This window comes from Otolemur garnettii, unplaced genomic scaffold (assembly GCF_000181295.1).
Source record: "Otolemur garnettii isolate 467f Iridium unplaced genomic scaffold, OtoGar3 scaffold00068, whole genome shotgun sequence".
NCBI lineage: Eukaryota > Metazoa > Chordata > Mammalia > Primates > Galagidae > Otolemur > Otolemur garnettii.
In genome coordinates this window covers 7077864-7095361 of record NW_003852463.1, presented here as the reverse complement: position 1 = coordinate 7095361, position 17498 = coordinate 7077864, and the positions used below count along the sequence as shown (strand labels likewise).

The 17498-nt window shown below is 39.7% G+C and overlaps 1 protein-coding gene across 1 annotated transcript; it reads right to left on the bottom strand.

Moving 5' to 3' along the window:
- Positions 1 to 5631: 5631 nt before the first annotated feature.
- On the bottom strand, positions 5632 to 6788 carry LOC100958192 (60S ribosomal protein L36a-like). The gene is made up of 2 exons (XM_012807402.2): positions 6730 to 6788; positions 5632 to 5989 (listed from the first exon to the last, which is right to left on the bottom strand). Exons 1-2 carry the CDS (start codon positions 6786 to 6788, stop codon positions 5656 to 5658), a joined length of 393 nt encoding a protein of 130 aa, XP_012662856.2. The 3' UTR covers positions 5632 to 5655.
- Positions 6789 to 17498: the final 10710 nt, after the last annotated feature.

Sequence of the window (17498 nt, the reverse complement as noted above, 5' to 3'; positions counted from 1 at the left end):
GTGACTGTCCATGTGTATTGTCTATCTTCCCACATGAAGGCAAAGAGAAATCAAATGTTTTTATTCACAGGAACACTAAAGATGTACTGACTAAGTCTATCATAGTAAAGAACTCACTTTCAGTTGGAATGAATGTGTGGGGGTTTGGCATTACTGCATGTCAAGGACAGACTATATTGTTAATTGCTTTCAGATTTTCCACACACCTCCATTCTCTACCATTTGTTCTCCTTCAATAGTGTTTTGCAACCTTTTTCATCTCATGCACACTAGAACCTATAGTTAAACTTTCATGGCACACTTCAATTATGTTGATCAAAAAAAACCAAGTAAGACAAAGAATATACTTACTGTGCTTTGAACTTCTTTAGAACATAGTTTAATTAATGATCCTTAAAATTTTTCATGGCACACCACTGTGTTGTAGCACACCAGTTGAAAATCACTGCCTTATAGGAAGGATTGCAGCATTACATGGACTTACACAGAGGATAATTATTCCTCTTTTAAATAATCTGAAATTATAGGCTTTATCCTTTTTAAGGGCTTTAGTTCTTGTAGGGATGGAAACCTGGGGCCTTCTGATTTCAAGATTATTCTTTTTAAAGCACCAAAGGAGGGAAGGAAAACTTCGCCTTTCTCTGCTGCACCTCTTTTAATAAAAGAATTTGTTCTATAAAATTTGGATTTGGTCAAAAGGCCACATTCAAGAACCTAGAAGGCCACATGTGGCCTTAAGGCTGCAGGTTCCCCATCCCTGGTTGGAAGGGGTTTGATAGATCTATTGCAAGTTTGATTGGGGCAGCTGAGAAGATTCTTCCAATATTAGTGGAAGGCTCTGACCACAATTGATCAGGTACTGCCTTTGGCAGGTTTTATAATTTTTTATTTCTTAATAATGCAGTGTCTTCTAAGGCACTACGGATTGCAACTGGATTAGATTTGGAAAAATTTGTTGTATCTAGTAACTCAGTCTTATTTTCTAATTCTGAATACATTTCCCTCCCTTTTTTAGCAAAAGAAATGTGAGTCTTATATAATTTTAAGAAGTTTCTTTCTATAAGATGGATAGGGGCTGATGAAACCAGAAGGCAAACACGAGTCCCTTGAAAAGGACCTAATTGAAAAATACAGATAATGTGGCCCTAGTGTGAATAAAGGCTTGTGTTAGCAAGAAGTTCTGTTAGTTCTCCGTTTTATATAGCCAAAGTAGAACCAGGGACATAAGTTTGAATGTCAAATTTCCTGGTAAAACCAGTAGGATCCTAAGGAGGGTAAGAGAATTTCTTAATTGTTTCAAGTTTTACCTTTGACCAGGCTGAATAAACTAGGGCAATTTCTCCCCCAGCAGACACTTACTGTTTGAGAAATGGAAGCAGAGTAGTAGGATTAGGGGGAGCAGGAGAGTGAGGAGGTGGGTCTGGGCAAAGTAGTTTCAGATAATAAAGGATAAAGAGAAGGAGGAACTGAGGAAGGAGAAGGAGAAATTTCAGAAGTCTTTTTAAAATTCAGAAGTTGTTTTAGACAATTTTTTGTTCTCTTGTAAGGAAACAACTTCATTAAAACCTCTTTTGAGTACTTCTAAATACCATTGAAAACATCTCTCCCAATTATTTGGGCTTATCCCAGAGCTGACATTTTTTATAACTGAGTGTGCAAGTAAATTAGTAAATTTGTTTGGGTGTGTCAAAGGTACTACATTGTGGCCACTAAAATTTTTATTGTTCACAAGTTACGTAAAACTGTTTTTCTAAATAAGGACAAGATATAGTTTCATAAGGATCATACATGAACCCAGCTGGAATTGTAAAAGGTAGATCTCTCCTTAAGGAAAAAGATGCAATTTTGGATATTCTCAGGTGATCAAAGACTGTGGCGGGAATATCACTCAAGAAGAAAATTCGGATATGTCATTTGAACCAAGCTTCAGAACCTGGCCAGTTTTAAAAATGACAAATTTTGCTTAAACCACAGATATTTATTTCCTCTTTTCAAAGAGAAATTCTTTTTTCCCTGACCAAATTTGAACAAGAGAAAAGGTTAAAAAACTTTAGCAAGTAAGAAAAACAAAGACTTAACCTCAAAGGAAAGTGAAACCACAGAACTGCAAGCAGCAGAATCTCTAGAGAAATAACAAATGAAATTCCTAGGTTAAAGCCTGAAAGCAGAGCTTCCATTCCAGACCCATCAAGTGTGGAATCAAATCACTTGAATAAAGACCACAGCCAGGAAACCCAAGAGAGATCTTACTGGAGATTCCTGCATCTCCAGCAAAGCTGGACGCAAATAGTGTGTGCTGGTACCAGGGTCCCCGCTGTTTGCTGAGCAGTGGGACTCAGATGGAGCTTACTTCAGGTCCCGTCTGGGTTGCCAAAATGTCAATGGAAAATAATCATAAGGGTTAGAATCCATTCATAATTTAAAGAAAGTTTATTTAAGCACAAAGTGAGGATGGCCCACTGGAAAACACCAACTCCAAAGAAATGGCGTCAGGATTCCAAAGTGGGGAAATTAAGATTTCAATTATATAGGCAGAGTCAGAGGAGTTTTTAGCAGGATCACATTATACTGGGTTAGCACCCAGTTACAGCAATTCGATTGGTTATAGGTAGTGTTTCTTTTTGGGAAGTGTACATTTAACATGATCTTACAGAGAATGTAATTGTCACAGGTTTTCTGTCATCTGGTCTAAGCAAAGCAGGACAACAAAGGAGAGGTTAATCTCTAACAAGTACCATTAATTAATAAGATAAGGAGGTTTTTGACTCCGACCTGGTTTAATTCTCTCTAGTCATTGTATAGAGCAAGAAAAATAAGAAAGTGAGTTAACCTGTAATTGGAGAAACAGAAACTGTAACCACCTATGAGAGTCAGTGCTCAGGCACATCTCTCAGAAGAAGTGTTTGGGGGTTCCAACAGCTTTTAAATTATATTTGTTTTCATACGTGTTTATAGGATTCATTAATTCAAAAGTATTTTTGAGCCCTTTTTCTACTTACTAATTAAAAAAAACACCTAGGGCTATTGAAGGATCACCTACCCATTTCTCTCTTAGCTACTGAGCAGAGTAAAATTCAGTAATTAGAAGAAATGTGTTTTACATGGAAATTTTATACTCAAATCAATGTTGCAACTATAACTGAAATTGAATCACATTTTAAATAAGGGACTGGGTAATTCTTATAGGAAATATAAGTCTGGTATGAAAATTAAGTGCTTATCAATAATACTTCCAGGAAGCAATTTCCACTCAAGGGGCCATTTGCTATGCATGATGGGTTACAGCTGAGTTCAAACTTGAGCCTTTTAGATGATGAAAGTGCTTTTATTCCAGGTGACTTACACTATTGAGTTTCAGAATCGGAAGGGCCTTTAGAGACCACCTGGTGCAACTTCCTTTTTTCAATTAAGGAAACACTCCAGAGAGGTTAACCACGTAGGCAAAGATCACTTAGTTGAGATTTGGGATAAGAATTTAGTCTTGCAAGCCTTGGTTCATTATTCTTTCCTTTACTGCAAGTAGGTAAGAAGATAAATCATTTGTGTGGTTTACTGTTGGGGTTCGAGTGGCAGAAACAGACCATCAGTTTTGGAGAGAGTAGATTAATTACAGAACTTTGGAGAAGTCCTGTTTCTCAGAAGCTAAACTATGCATTTTCTTTCCCTTCCACCAACCACAGTCTCTTATGTTAGGTCAAGCCAGTGGGAAGGGAGCTGGATACTAAGGGGTCTAAGAAGATGAATTTCAGCAACTCATTCACAGACAGGAACTAAAACTCATTTCACAGCCAGGTTTAATTAGCAGCATTCTTCATCCTCTTCTTAGCGACACAGAAGGAGAAACTCACGTGAGAACTTTGTTCTGTTGTAGCTGATTTTGAATCTCACATTTACTCATGATCCTAGGCTGTGGGCTTTATGGTCTCCAGGCTCTCATTTTGCTGATTTACAAGGCAGAAAAACAGAGAAGTAGTGTGGTGAGAGAGTGCAGGCAGGAAATGAGATGGCCATTACCACCTGGGGCTCTCTTGTTTGTCTCTCCAAGGTTCCTTTGCAAATCTTCTAACATTGCCTTCCCATTCTGAGTAATTCGGCAAGGCTTCACTTAAATTGTGCACATTTGCATCCACTCTCCTAATGAAGAAGTGTATTTGCAACTGTACTAGAATAAAACCGGTGGTTACTTTGTGTCTTCTATGCCGTCTCCATTTTCTGGGGCCAGAATCCATCCTCAGTCCTGAGAATCAGAGAGGAGTGGACGGGGATTATGGGCAATAATGCAGTGTGTGCTGGACACTCAGGAAGTATTCGATGTCTGTCAAGCTTCTACTGTTGTTGCAATATTGTTATGAAGCTTATCTTTTGATTCAAAGGTATCATTGCCTTATAATTATTCACCAGTCTAATGAGTTATGTCTTAGATTGTACTTTTGTTTTAAAATATGAATAGTGTATGTAGATTCTAAACAGATATTAGATTGATTATAAATGTGTGATAAGAGTAGAACCTGTTTGGAATCGACATCAGTGACTAAAATGGAAACCAGGCATTCTAATACATGGTGATTACTAGGCCAAGGTCAGTGAAACACGCTTCTGTCCCTCAGGTAGAGGTGCAAGGGGTGTTCAGCAGGAGGTTATCTTATTTCCAACATACTTGGCCTGAGTTCTGCTGTGCAGGAAAAGTTTCATTCACTGCACCGAGAACTCCAGGTGTACAGCATTTGCGGAGAGAAGCCAGGTCGCCAATGCTGTCCGGTTGGGGGAAGGCCTCTAATCAATTTAGATGCCCAGCTGAGAACAGTTTTCCAGAAACTGTGGTGCTGTGGGGGATGGTGTTTCTGTATCTGGTTGGTCTGTGAGCCCTTTGTGATGCTCTAACCCAGCTGTTCTCAACCTGTGGGTCCCAACCCCTTTCTAACAATGAAAATACACTGCAGCATTAGGAAGTTTGAGAACCACTGCTCTTACCAGTAAGAGCACACTGTGAACCTGACTCCCTGTTACCAGCCAGGGTAAGAGGGTCCCACCTTATTCCTTGCCGGCCCCTGTCCTGCAAAATTCCTATCCAGGTGGGGATGGTAGTCCTGGACAGTAACATAGATCTGCCACCTAAATGTGAGGGGGGGAAAGCAAATGACAGAGCAGGCCCCTGAAGTTTCCTGGACACATTGCTCAGTGATCTCAGAAGTCTAAGAAGACTAAGGCTTTCATCATGGTGGTCTCTTCTGGGAGGAAGGACCTGCTTAAGTAGGTCTAGTGAACAAGGGCCATGAGTTTCTGTTTATGCCAGCCTCCCAAAATCCCATTCTAAGCCTCTGGTTTTTGTTTTTGCAATGAAGGCCTTTACTCAGATATAAAAGTGGGAGAGAAATGTTTTTTCCCTTTCAAAAAATACCTTGATCCTGTCTAAGGAATCCTGTTTTCCTTGAACAATACAGATAAAATCAGATAATGCATAAATACTCATAATCTCTGATTTTTCCCTTGCCCATAGGAACATTCCGGAAATTCTAGTATTTTTTTTTTTAATTTACCTGCCGAGGGAGTTTTATGGATGGCTCTAAGTGTATTCCCTCCCCAGAGACCAACTGAACCAGGTGAAGTGACCATAACCTCAAGATTTCACTGTCTTCATAATAAAACAAAAGACGTTTAGAACTGGATCACTTGGCCCTTTCTCTTCTTATCTTCTCTCAGTTCAAAATGTTTGCATCTCTTAATAGCCAGCATTCTCCTAGATTTGCAGTTGGGCTGGACACACTCAAGCCTCGGCACAATCTTCTTTGTAGTTTGAGCCTTTTTCTGGAAAATTGGCTGAGTCTGCCCACCATAGCCACTCTGCTCCTTGTCATAACGCTGCTTTCCCTGGGGGCCCAGAGAATCCTTGCCTTTCTTGTAGTGTGTCACTTTGTGGCGTTGGTACTTGCCATTCTTCTTAGAGAAAGTTTGGTGGATTTTAGGACTGTTCATTATGTTTGCACAAGTGCTATCAGCAACGAAAGGAAAGGAAATTCTAGCCCTGTTGACTTGGTCCCTTTGACCATGCAGTCCTCCCTGCTGTCCTTCTCCATCCTCTTTTCCCAGTGGTCATTTTATTATTATGAGGTCTAATTAATTAGATAACAGGAGAAGTGTTAGCTAAAGAATTTATACTGGAAATTGAAGAAAAAATTCAGTAAACCTAGGAAAGACAGGGAATACTAAAAGAGCCCAGCAGGGCAGGTTTTAAGAAATTTTACATCAGGAGTTGGAGAGGGAGAAAGAATTTCTCATGGAGCAACTTATATCTACGTGAAAGACCTTGAGAATGGCAGAGCTGCAAGAGAGGATGCTTACGACACTTGACTACGGGATAAGAACATAGGCCTTTAAGAGAGGGAGCATATCTGAATTATCTTGAACTGTCTTTGATAACTACGAAGTTGTCTGTTTTTTTTGAAGGAGGAGGCATTATTGAGTTTGGGCCATGCAGTAGAGACAGTTATACATGTATTCATGTTTTTCAAAAATTAAAAGCTTAGTGAAGTTACATTTGTATCATCTGCAGGAATCCTGTCTTAAGACAGAAGGAGCTGTTCTTTCAAGAGTTAGAAGCATGACCAGGGCTGTGCTGGCTGACTTCATCTCATCCCCCAAAGCCTCTGTCTTCAGGAGCTAGATTAATTGCCTACTCTAGCTGCTCCTCCCTGCTGCAGCAACATTATCCTTAATTGCTGCTGACCACACTGCTGAGTGCGTAGAGGCGTGTTCCTTTCTAAGAACTGCCCATATGCCATGGCCACCATTGCCCAAGCCCTCTCCTGCAGGTCTCCACAGACGGCTGGAATTCTAGTCTTCACTCACCTGCTAAAGTTGGCTTTCTCCCAGCAGGCTTCCCAACTACTGTTCAAAGAGGGAAAAAGGTAGAATGGAGCAGGTAAGATTGTTAGAGGGATATGCGCTGTGCAATGTGACTTTAAATCATCAGCAAATCCTACCAAACTCAAAAAATGACACTGACTTCCAAGTCTAAGCTGGTGCACAGCAGAGACGGGATGGGCAGACTCAGGAGCCATTGGCAGGGAACACCGAGAGCCTCGCTATGGGAAATTCACACAAAAATCACAAGGAGGGCTTTGGATTTCAAGCCTGTGGCATGGAGGGCTTTGAATCAAGTTTGCTTTTGTCTCCAGGACAGCTGTTACTGGGTTTTCATTTAAAAGAATATTTTCAGTACACAGTTGGAGATAACGTTTTAGAATCCAAGTATCACTGAGGAAGATGACTCCATTGGCACAACTACACTCTAAGGTTAATATAAAGAACAGAGTCATTTAAAGGACTTATTCAAAAGCACACGTGAGAGTAGCGGAAATCTGAAGTAGAAGAAGGGAGAAAGACAAGAGATGCTGGTATGAGAGTGGAGGTGGTGAGAAGGACTTCTCTGCAACTGGATGGCATGTGTTGAAGGCAGGAAACAAGCAAGTGAATAACAAGTACTCATTTTTCCGTATTGCAGTATTAATTGTGAATTTAGCACAAATACTTTTAAAGGGTCTCCTGTACAAATTATAAATTTAAGAAAACATAAAAAAGGGTCTCCTAGCCGGGCGTTGTGGCGGGCGCCTGTAGTCCCAGCTACTTGGGAGGCTGAGGCAGAAGAATCGCCTAAACCCAGGAGTTGGAGGTTGCTGGAGCGACTCCGCTGCACTCTACCGAGGGCGAAAAAGTGAGACTCTATCTCTAAAAAAAAAAAAAAAAAAAGGGTCTCCAGTTCTGTTCTTAAATCCCAATGATCTGAAATATTATAATACATGTTTTAATAATCAGAAAAATCCCAGGTATGAGAACTTGAGATTTTGTAGTCTGGTACAGTGAGTGTACACCTTTGATGTTTACACTCATTTACCCTTTTAAGTGTTTATGCTGTTCATTTTTCATTAAAATATTAGTCTCATAAAAAAAGAACATATTTTTGTTTTGTTGTGAAATGCTCTTATTCTTTCTTTGGGTTCACTAAATCACTTCTTGAAAGTTAAATTCTCTGGCCATTTCTGTTCTTGACATTGAACACATATGTCCTCTCTCACCATCTCACTACCCTCAAAAATAAAAACCTATAAATATCCATTCACATGATTAAAATGTACTGATTCCAGTTCCACTGTGAGCATTTGAGCCTGCTTTGTATTTTGCTAAGGTCCTTTGGGAAAAAGCACCTTCGCTAATGAAAAACATTTTCAGTGTGGAAATTGCAACTGAAGATACAGACTATTGCAAAGAGTTCAGACGAATCTAGTTAATGTGACAGATGGCTATTTGCTCTGGGGGCAAAAGAGCCTTCTGATTGGTGCTGTGTCTCTGTGGATTCCAGCTACACACACTGCTGGAGTTCAAACGTAATGGGGTGTTTCTGGTTGCTGGTGGGATGGCCTGGAAGAAGCCTCCTGTGGTAGGTCCTAGCCTGAGGGAAGAAGCCAAGCACGAAGAGTTCCCATCAGTGGAAACTGTATTTCCCCGGGGAGCAGGGATTCTGAGGACATACTGCTATTAACTGAAATCTGCCCTTAGCTCCGATGCCCACATGGCTATGGGGGGATAAAATTGAAGAACAAACTGGAAATTCTGTAATACAATCCTGCTTTGGGATGCCTCATACAGTACATAACCCTAAATGGAGAGAACCATTCTCTTTCATTGCTCTCTAGAGCTGTGCACAGCTCTGGGGCCCTGTTTGCAGCCCACAGTGACAGCAGTGATGGTTATCTCTGGACAAGCTGCACTGGAGATGGGAAGGAGATGTGTGACAGTATGATGGTGATCCTAAGCCAGGAAACTGCTGTGTTCCGTGCAGATCTGAAGAGAGACCACAGTGCTCAGTGACAGTGCCTATGGAACTGCTCAGAAATCGTGGAAATGAGATCTCCCTAGGTGCACAGCCCCTAGAGACTACCAGAAACCCGTGAGCAGATGGTGTGGCAGGTAAAAGCCACGTTATTTGATTTCTGTATGTAATTTAACTTAAGTTAACATTATAATAGCTTGAAGCTAAAATGGGAGGAATATATGATATTTGAAGTGTCAATAGAATTAGAAGATTCTAGAATATTGGTTACTGAGTTTTATTTTTAGGTAGTGGGTCACTTTGAGGTCCTTGGGTAATTTAGAATCTAATAAGAGTAACACATTGAGACAGATGTTAGAAGTTTTGCTTCTGCTTATTGTCACTCCCACACTAACACTGAGAAAAACATGGATAATCTACAGAATTCTGAGCCCATCAAAGAGCTTGTAAAGATAGTGAAAGCTAATAAAGGTTGAAAGATACATAGGTAATGTGGATTTCAGAGGGCAATAGGCCCGAACGAGGACAGATAAGACATTCAGATTGTTTTATCCTGGGAAGAGCATGGAAGGAAGAGGTAAGAGCTATAAAAGCAGATAAAAGGAAAACAACTAAAAATTTAGGGAAAAACTTAAGACCTATAGGAATAGCATGGCAGTTTAGGATCCCAGATGTTCCAGGGACAAGAGAGCATGCGCTCACTCACTAGCTTTTCCAATGAGCATCCACTGCGGGGCTCAAGAGAATAATTGGACCAGGAAAGGAGACCTGAGAGAAGCACCCCCACCTTATTACCGTGGCATAATGGTTACCATTTTAACCAACCTTAAATGTTTAGTTCTGGGGCATTAAGCATATTCTCCCTGTTGTGCAACCGTCACTATCATCCATCTAAAGAACTTTTTCATCATCCCAGGAATAATTCCTCATTCTCCCTGCCTTTAGTCCCTGGAAACCATCATTATACTTTCTGTCTCTATGAATTTGACTAGTTTATATGTGCCTCATTGGTTTTGTCTTAAATTTGTATTTATCTGTAAATAGTACCACATTTAACTTAGTTCAAAAATTAAAAGATACAGAAGGAGGCAGATACAGTGAAAGGCTCCTTTCCGCTCCTTTTCCCAGCCCCTCCATCCCATTCTATTCCAGATGTCATCAATGTTTTTGGTTTCTTGCAGGTACTCCCAGAGGTACTTTAGGAGTACACCAGCAGATACACTGTGTGTGTATATGTGTATCCAGATACGCTTACATACACACACAGTATCCACACACATGTACAGTCACTTCTTATTGGTAATAATTACTTTCTATAAAGTCATGAGAAATACTGACTTACTGAATACATAACTATTTCTCATAAGATTAGTTCCTATGAATCTCCTTCCAAACTGATCAATTCATAACTTTGTTTATGTATTGATCAGTATCAGTGTCAGGAAACTGACCTATGTGTTAGACCTTGCGCTGAGTAGAAGACAAAGGTTACTTGATGGTAGAATGCTAAAAATGGCCCCACAAGGTAAGTAACAATTTTTAAATTACTTTTATCCTTCTAAATTTCTTTAGAAGAAAACGAATGGCTTAGAGCAAAAATTATGACATTGTTTGATGATGTTTACATATGTAAAATAAAATGTATAACAACAATACACAAAGGCAGAGTGGGGAAAATGAATGTATGCTGTTGAAAATAGTTTATAATATATGCAAAGTGGTATAATCTTATTTAAAGGTAAACAATAAATTAAAAGTAATTACTGTAGTCCTGTAACAACTACTAACCAAAAATAAGTACATACCTACATATATATATAAGTTATACCTAAAAATCCAATAAATAAGATCAAAGGAATTATAAAAATAAGAAATTGATAAAAATGCAGGAAAAGAGAAAAATGAAACAAGAATCTAATAATAGAATTTCAAAATATAGTTAAAAAACCTTAACCTGGGGTGATGCCTGTGGCTCAGCGGGCAAGGCGCCTGCCCCATATACCAAGGGTGGTGGGTTCAAACCTGACCCCAGCCAAACTGCAATAACAACAAAAAACCCTTAACCTGACAAAACAGAAAAAAGAAAGTCAGGGAAATCCACAACTACAGTTGAAGATTTCGATACTTTACCCTTAGGAATAAATAGAACAAGTAGAAAAAATATATATAGAATATTTGAACAAAGCTTTCAACTGTTTTACCTAACTTATAAAAATGTTCACTCACAAAAGCAGAATACACATTCTTTTCAAGAGCATATCCATCATTCATCAAGATAATACAATAAATTTAAAATGATTCAAATTGTGTAAAATATGATCCCCGAACACATTGAATTAAACTAGAAATAAAAAAATAGAAACATATCTAAAACATCTTCAAATAATTTAAACAACACATTCATAGGTCAAAGAAGAAATCACAAGCTAAATTGGAAAATGTTTTAATTAAATTAATGTAAAAATACAACATATTGTGAGCTACACTTAAAGTAGTGCTTAGAGGGAAATTTATGGCATCAAATGCTTATATTAGAGAAAGGATAAAAGGTCATAAGTCAATAATTTAAGTCTCCATCTTAAGAAAATAGACTTATAAATGTAAAAATAATAAAAATAAGAGAAAGTGATAAAATAGAAAAATACAATAGAGAAATTAATGATAAATGAAATCAAAAGTTTATTCTTTGAAAAGATCAATTCAATTGAAAAATTTTAACTAGATTTATTTGAAAAATCAAGAAAGTAGATAAACTAGTAAAGCTCATTTAAGAAGAAATAGTAATCTGATTATCCCTATGTCTATTAAACAAATTAAACTTGTAAACACCTTCCCATAAAGAAAACTCCAAGCCTGGGTGAGTTTACTGGTAAATTCCATCAAACATTTAAGGAAGAAACAATACAAATGATGTACAAACTTTTCCAGAAAATAGTGGATCAGAGAATAGCTCCCAAGTTACATGAAGCCATCATATAGCACAGATTATGCCCCACCAATCTAGATACAAAAAACCCTTAATAAAATATTAGCAAATCAAATATAGGAATAAATAATAAGGAAAATATATCATGATTAAATGAGGTTTGTCTCAAGAGTGCAAAGCTGATTTAACATCAAAAATAAATTATTACAATTCACCATCTCAGTGGAATAAAAGAGAAAAATCATATAATCTTAATAGATACTATAAGTATGTGACAAAATTCAACATCTGTTGATGATAAAAAGCTCTAAGCAAATCAGGAACAGAAGGGAAGTTTCACATCTACAAAAAAGTTTATGACTAAATTGCACTTAGTGATGAAAATATGAACATTTTTCCATGGTTATTGAGAAGAAGGCTACCTATTTCACTTCCATTCAAAATGGTACTGGATGTCTGAGCCAGCGCTATAAATCAAGGAAAAGAAATAAAAGGCACATAAATTAGAAAGAGGAAAGTAAAAGCTATTTTTATTCTCAGACGTGGTCATCTATGTAGAAAATCCTAAGGAACCTACAAAATGTTAATAGAATCATTAAATGAGTTTAACAAGGTCCCAGGATACACAGTCAATATACAAAAAATTATACTTTTGGTTTCTGGTTCAGGATACTGACTAGAGACATCAGACATCTGCCCTCTCTAGAAAGAACAATCAAAATTATGAACAGATAATCATTTCTCAAATAGAGCAACTAAAAGACCACACTAGAGTCCAATGGAGAACTCATGAGGGAGACCTGAGGCAGAGAAGGAGAGGAAAGTAAGCCGTCAGCTCAACCAAGATTGGCTAGGAGGGCCGAGGGGCTCAGACTTGCTGAGCAAGGGTAAGTGAGAGCTTCAGTGGTCCAGGTCCCTTCTACAGACTGCTGTGGTCTGAACCACCGGAGAGCTCCTGTACTCACATGAACCCCACATAAGAACCCCAGGAGGGCATTGCCTCAGAGAGGGAGCTTTACTCAACAACCCCCTTCCCTAAGACCTCAGAGGCTGGGGCCAGGTACTACTTTGGGAATGCGGCCATCAGTGGACTGCATCCTGTCCTGGGAAGCTTCCCCTATATCTCTGCATCCTGGAGGCTCCTGCTGACACTTCCCAGCCTCCATCCACAGGGCTGCCGTGGCACAGCACTGGATGGACCCAAATGTGCTGCAGAGTCTCCAGTACTCTGGTCCACAGTAGTACTACTGCCCGGGGAAAGGATAGTACAGTACATAACAGGCACAGGAAACCAAAGCACTTCCTTTCCAGAGTCTGAGAACTCCCTGTTTGGGGCTATAAGAAGTGATCCTGCCCTCAGCAGTGGCATAAACTCTGTGCTTGGCTCTGTAAGTAAAAAATGCAATCCCCTCCACCAGCGAAGTGGCATCCAGACTGGAAAAGAAGTCGAACTGCCCCTGGATACTGATATGATCTTACACCCAGAAAAACCTATAAACGTCACCAAAAACCTCTTATATTTGATAAATTTTTAAAAGTTGCAGCATCCAAAATTATAGTCCAATAGTCAGTTGCATTTCTATACCCCAATAATGATCTAGCCAAGAAAGAAATGAGGAAGGCAATCCCATTTATAATAGCTACAAAAAAATACCCAAGAATAAATAACCAAGAATGTGAAAGACCTCTACAAGGAAAACATGGATGGAAGAAACTGAAGATGACAAATGGAATACTGTGTGGTTATAAAAAATGTCACTTGGAGCAACCTAGATGGGACTGGAGGTCATATTCTTAGCCAAGTGCAAATAATCAAATATCACATGTTCTCACGGGTACGTGGGAATTTAAAAAATTGATCACATGGAGGTAGAGATTGGAAATACAGAGAACAGAGACTGGGAAGGGTGAGTAGGGGGAGGAGAACAATGAAAAGAAGAACGAAACATATAGCATCGTATTGATAGAATAGATTCAATGTTTGAGAGCAGACAGTAGGGTGACTATACTGAACAAACGTGTTGTCCTCAGGTAATGGACACCCTCAGTATCCTAACTTGATCACTAAGCATTATATACACGTAACAAAATCTCACATGCACCCCACAAGTTTGTACAAGTAAAAAATTGTAGTTCTATATACTAGCAATCAAAGTTTAGAAATTGAAATTATATAAAGTACCATTTATATTAGCATGTTTATAAAATATTAAGGGATACATTTTTTAAATATTTAAGAACTGTTCAATAAAACCTGCAAAACATTACTAACAGAAATTTAAAGATGTTTTCAATAAAAGAAGAGTGAGTCCCTGAGTGCTGACCTCCTGCTTTCCCCTGAAGAATACCAAGCCTGGTTTCAGAGATGAACCTGTAGCTTGAGGCTAAGTAGCTTTGATAGGATGAGTAGAAGGAAGATTAGTTAGTTAGAGCAGTTGTAACTACAAGTTGGGAGGGGGTGTCTTAGCCTGTTTCCCTTAAAGGAGAGCTTTTGGCAAAGGCTTATGTGTCCATAATTTACTAGGGAATGCAATCCCAGGGAACAAGAGAGAAGTTAGGGAGGTAGGGAAGGAGAGAGAGTCAGTGTGAGGGTCATTATCTAGCTAGCCATAGCTTGCAATCAAGTTGTTAGTTACTTGATAGTGTAACACTCTCTTTCAAGAAGCCACATACATGACTACTTTTCAGAACTTTAGAATTGAGGTAGGAAGGGTGAGGAATTTATCAACTGATTTCTGTCCCCCTCCCATTAGAGTTCTGCCCAATGGAATATTCATTCACTCACATTTGTGGGCTGCCCATGTGTGGATAATGAGAGTAGCTGCATGCCTTCCTGTCAACAGTCATGTTTGGGAACCACAAAAGAAGGACATGGTTGTGAGTAAAGAAGTCAAGAAGGTGTTTAGTTGTGCTCCATGGAGTTGTGCGGGCTCCATGCTGAGTTGACTGTCACTATGAAACTGAGGTTGGATCAGGAGAGGTGCACAGGGTATCTGACACAGTTTGCATAGTGAAAAGCCTAAAGGCAGGGAGGGCTCCAGTGCAGTCTCATCAGCGGACCAGGAGTGTCACCAGAGATCTGATCTCTACCCATCTTTTCACTCAGCTTTTCTTAACCTCATTGGATCGGATTTTCTCAGACAAACCCTTCATGCTTGCAAAAACTGCAGTAGTTCCAGGCATCATATTTAATGTTCCTTTCTGCATTTCCTTCTTAGGGTTGAGAAATACCTTCCAAAATCCTTTGGAAAACTTCTCCTCAGGTATACTCTTGGCCAGACTTGAGTCACCAGCCTACTCCTAAAGCAGTAACGGGCAAGGGAAATACGATCAGTAAATTGAATTGTTATAACCAGGGTATATTCCTGGGGCTCGGGATGAGATCAGCTTTCTCTGAAATGCATGATGAGATGTAGAAGGAGCAGGGAACTGCATATAGTTAGGGTTCTGTTAGGAAGGAGGAGAGAGGAGTGATAGAGGTTAGACAGGCAACACACAGCATCTGCTGTATACCCGGAGGCAAAGATTGTGGCTTGTCTGCATTATGCCTAGATTCTATTTTCAGTAGAATAGAATATTTTTCTTCCTAAAACCCTTCCTGACTCCAACCTAATTCACCCATCGATTGACCCATCTATCCATTTTCCATATATATTGTGCTTTCCACATAATCTTTGTCTTGTTGCTGTGAAGAGGCACAAGATTTGCAGTACTTTCAGCTGGACTCTTATTTACATGGACCCATCCTAAGTAGACGTCACAGACGTTTAATTTTTTTACTTATTTTCTTTCAGATTCTATGCTTAAGGGATCTGTTACACCAAATGTAACTAATTTTACTGATGGAAGGCTATGCTTTCCCTCTGTGGGCCAATCAACTTGGTATCAGCATCCCTACATGATACTGCCCAATCAGAGTGAGACACTGATGAAGCTTAACCACTTTATCAACCTGAGAGCTGGTCCTGAAGACTCTCATACTACGTGACTAGCTTTAGAAATTACCAAACACCCTTAGTCTTTGAAAACTTTATTTTACAGAAATAACATGTAAAATTTGCCTATTTTCTATTCCATCAGTGGCTTTATGAACATTTCAAACTTAACATGTGCAGGATGTAAGTTGGACGCCTACCTCTCCCCACGAAATATGTTTCTCCTCCCAACCTTCAGCATCTCAGTAAATGGCATTAAACTCCTATTGCCCAATGTGAGAAAAAGGTATCCATCTCACTTCCTCCTTCTTCTTCATCTCCTTCTTTTAATCTAGCAGCAAGATTTGCATCTCCTATTTCCAAAATAAATCTGAAATCTGTCTTTCCATTCCCATGGCTACCTGTGTGATGCCAGCCCCCAAGATCTCTGCACTGACCCACCTCTGTGGCCTCCTCAGTCAACCTTCCATATCCCTTCTAGTAATCTTACTAGTCTATCCCCAGCAGCCAAGGTGATCTTTTGAACATGTAAATCAGGCAATATCTCTCTGTTACTCTCCCATGGTTATACAACATATTTTAGATAAACTTCAAACTCCTCATTACCTATGGAGCCCTAAATGGTCTGACCTTTGCCCATGTCTCCAAACCTACCTCAATCTATATTCCCTGTAGTCAACTGGGCACTAGCATTGCTGGCCTTTTTCTCTCTGTTTGGAACACACCAACGATTTTCCAAGGACTTGGAGAATATCCTTCTCTTTGCCAGGTACATTTTCTTGCCCACAACAACTGCTTCCTTACTGTCAATAATACCACCATCCAGGTAAATGTCAGCTCTTCCAAGGCACATTTTCTGACCATTTTAAGTAAGTCAGCCCCACTCTCACCCTCACTGCTACCCTCTCACATCACCCTGTTGGACCCCTCCCCATGTAGTTTATAAGTGTGTGACAGTGCAGCTCATGCCCACATCATCTACCATTACACATCTAGCATCTAGCACAGTGCCTGAAACCTAGGTGTTCAGTGTAGATTTCAAGGCCTTCAAGTCTGCTATTTTCTGGTTTCTTTTTCTTTGCAGTTTTTGGCCAGGGCTGGGTTTGAACCCACCACTTTTGGCATATGGGGCTGGTGCCCCACTCCTTTGAGCCACAGGTGTCGCCCTGTTTTCTGTTTTAAAGACCTCTTTCACCACCTCTTCACATCACCCCCTCCTTCATGGCAGTTCCCTGGGCTTTTCTCATAGGCCGCCTCCTCCATGAGGCTTCCCCGCCCTCACTCTTTCTTCCCTTAGGAAAGCCTTCATTCTGTGAATTAGATCGTCATTTGCTTGCTTATTTTCAGTCTTCCTCTAAGGAATGTGAGCTTCACAAAGGTAGTGATTTGTTCATTCTTCCATCCCAACACCGACCACCATGCCTAGAACACAGTAATACTCATGCCCACGTGTTGAATGAATGAATGGAGACAGCTAGACAAGGTAATGCTAAAATCCAAAATAAAATAGTCATGAAAAAGACTGGGAAATGAGTTAGCATTCATGCCAATTAAACCCTAATCATTTGTGGATTTATAATCCTTTCCTTACCTCCAGCTCCACCCCTGTGCTGTGAGAAGAGCCAGGGGAATAACCCAAAGCATCTCTGCTTCACTTTTCCATGGTCTTCAGCTTTCTGTGACCTTTCCATCATATCTTTTAGCTGCTGGGAGGGAAATAGAAAGTAAATGGAAGAATGAGTTTCAAATGCATAAAGAGCATGGCCAGTGGAGCTGGAAGGTGTGTGTCGGCTTTCCCCTTGCAGAGTCA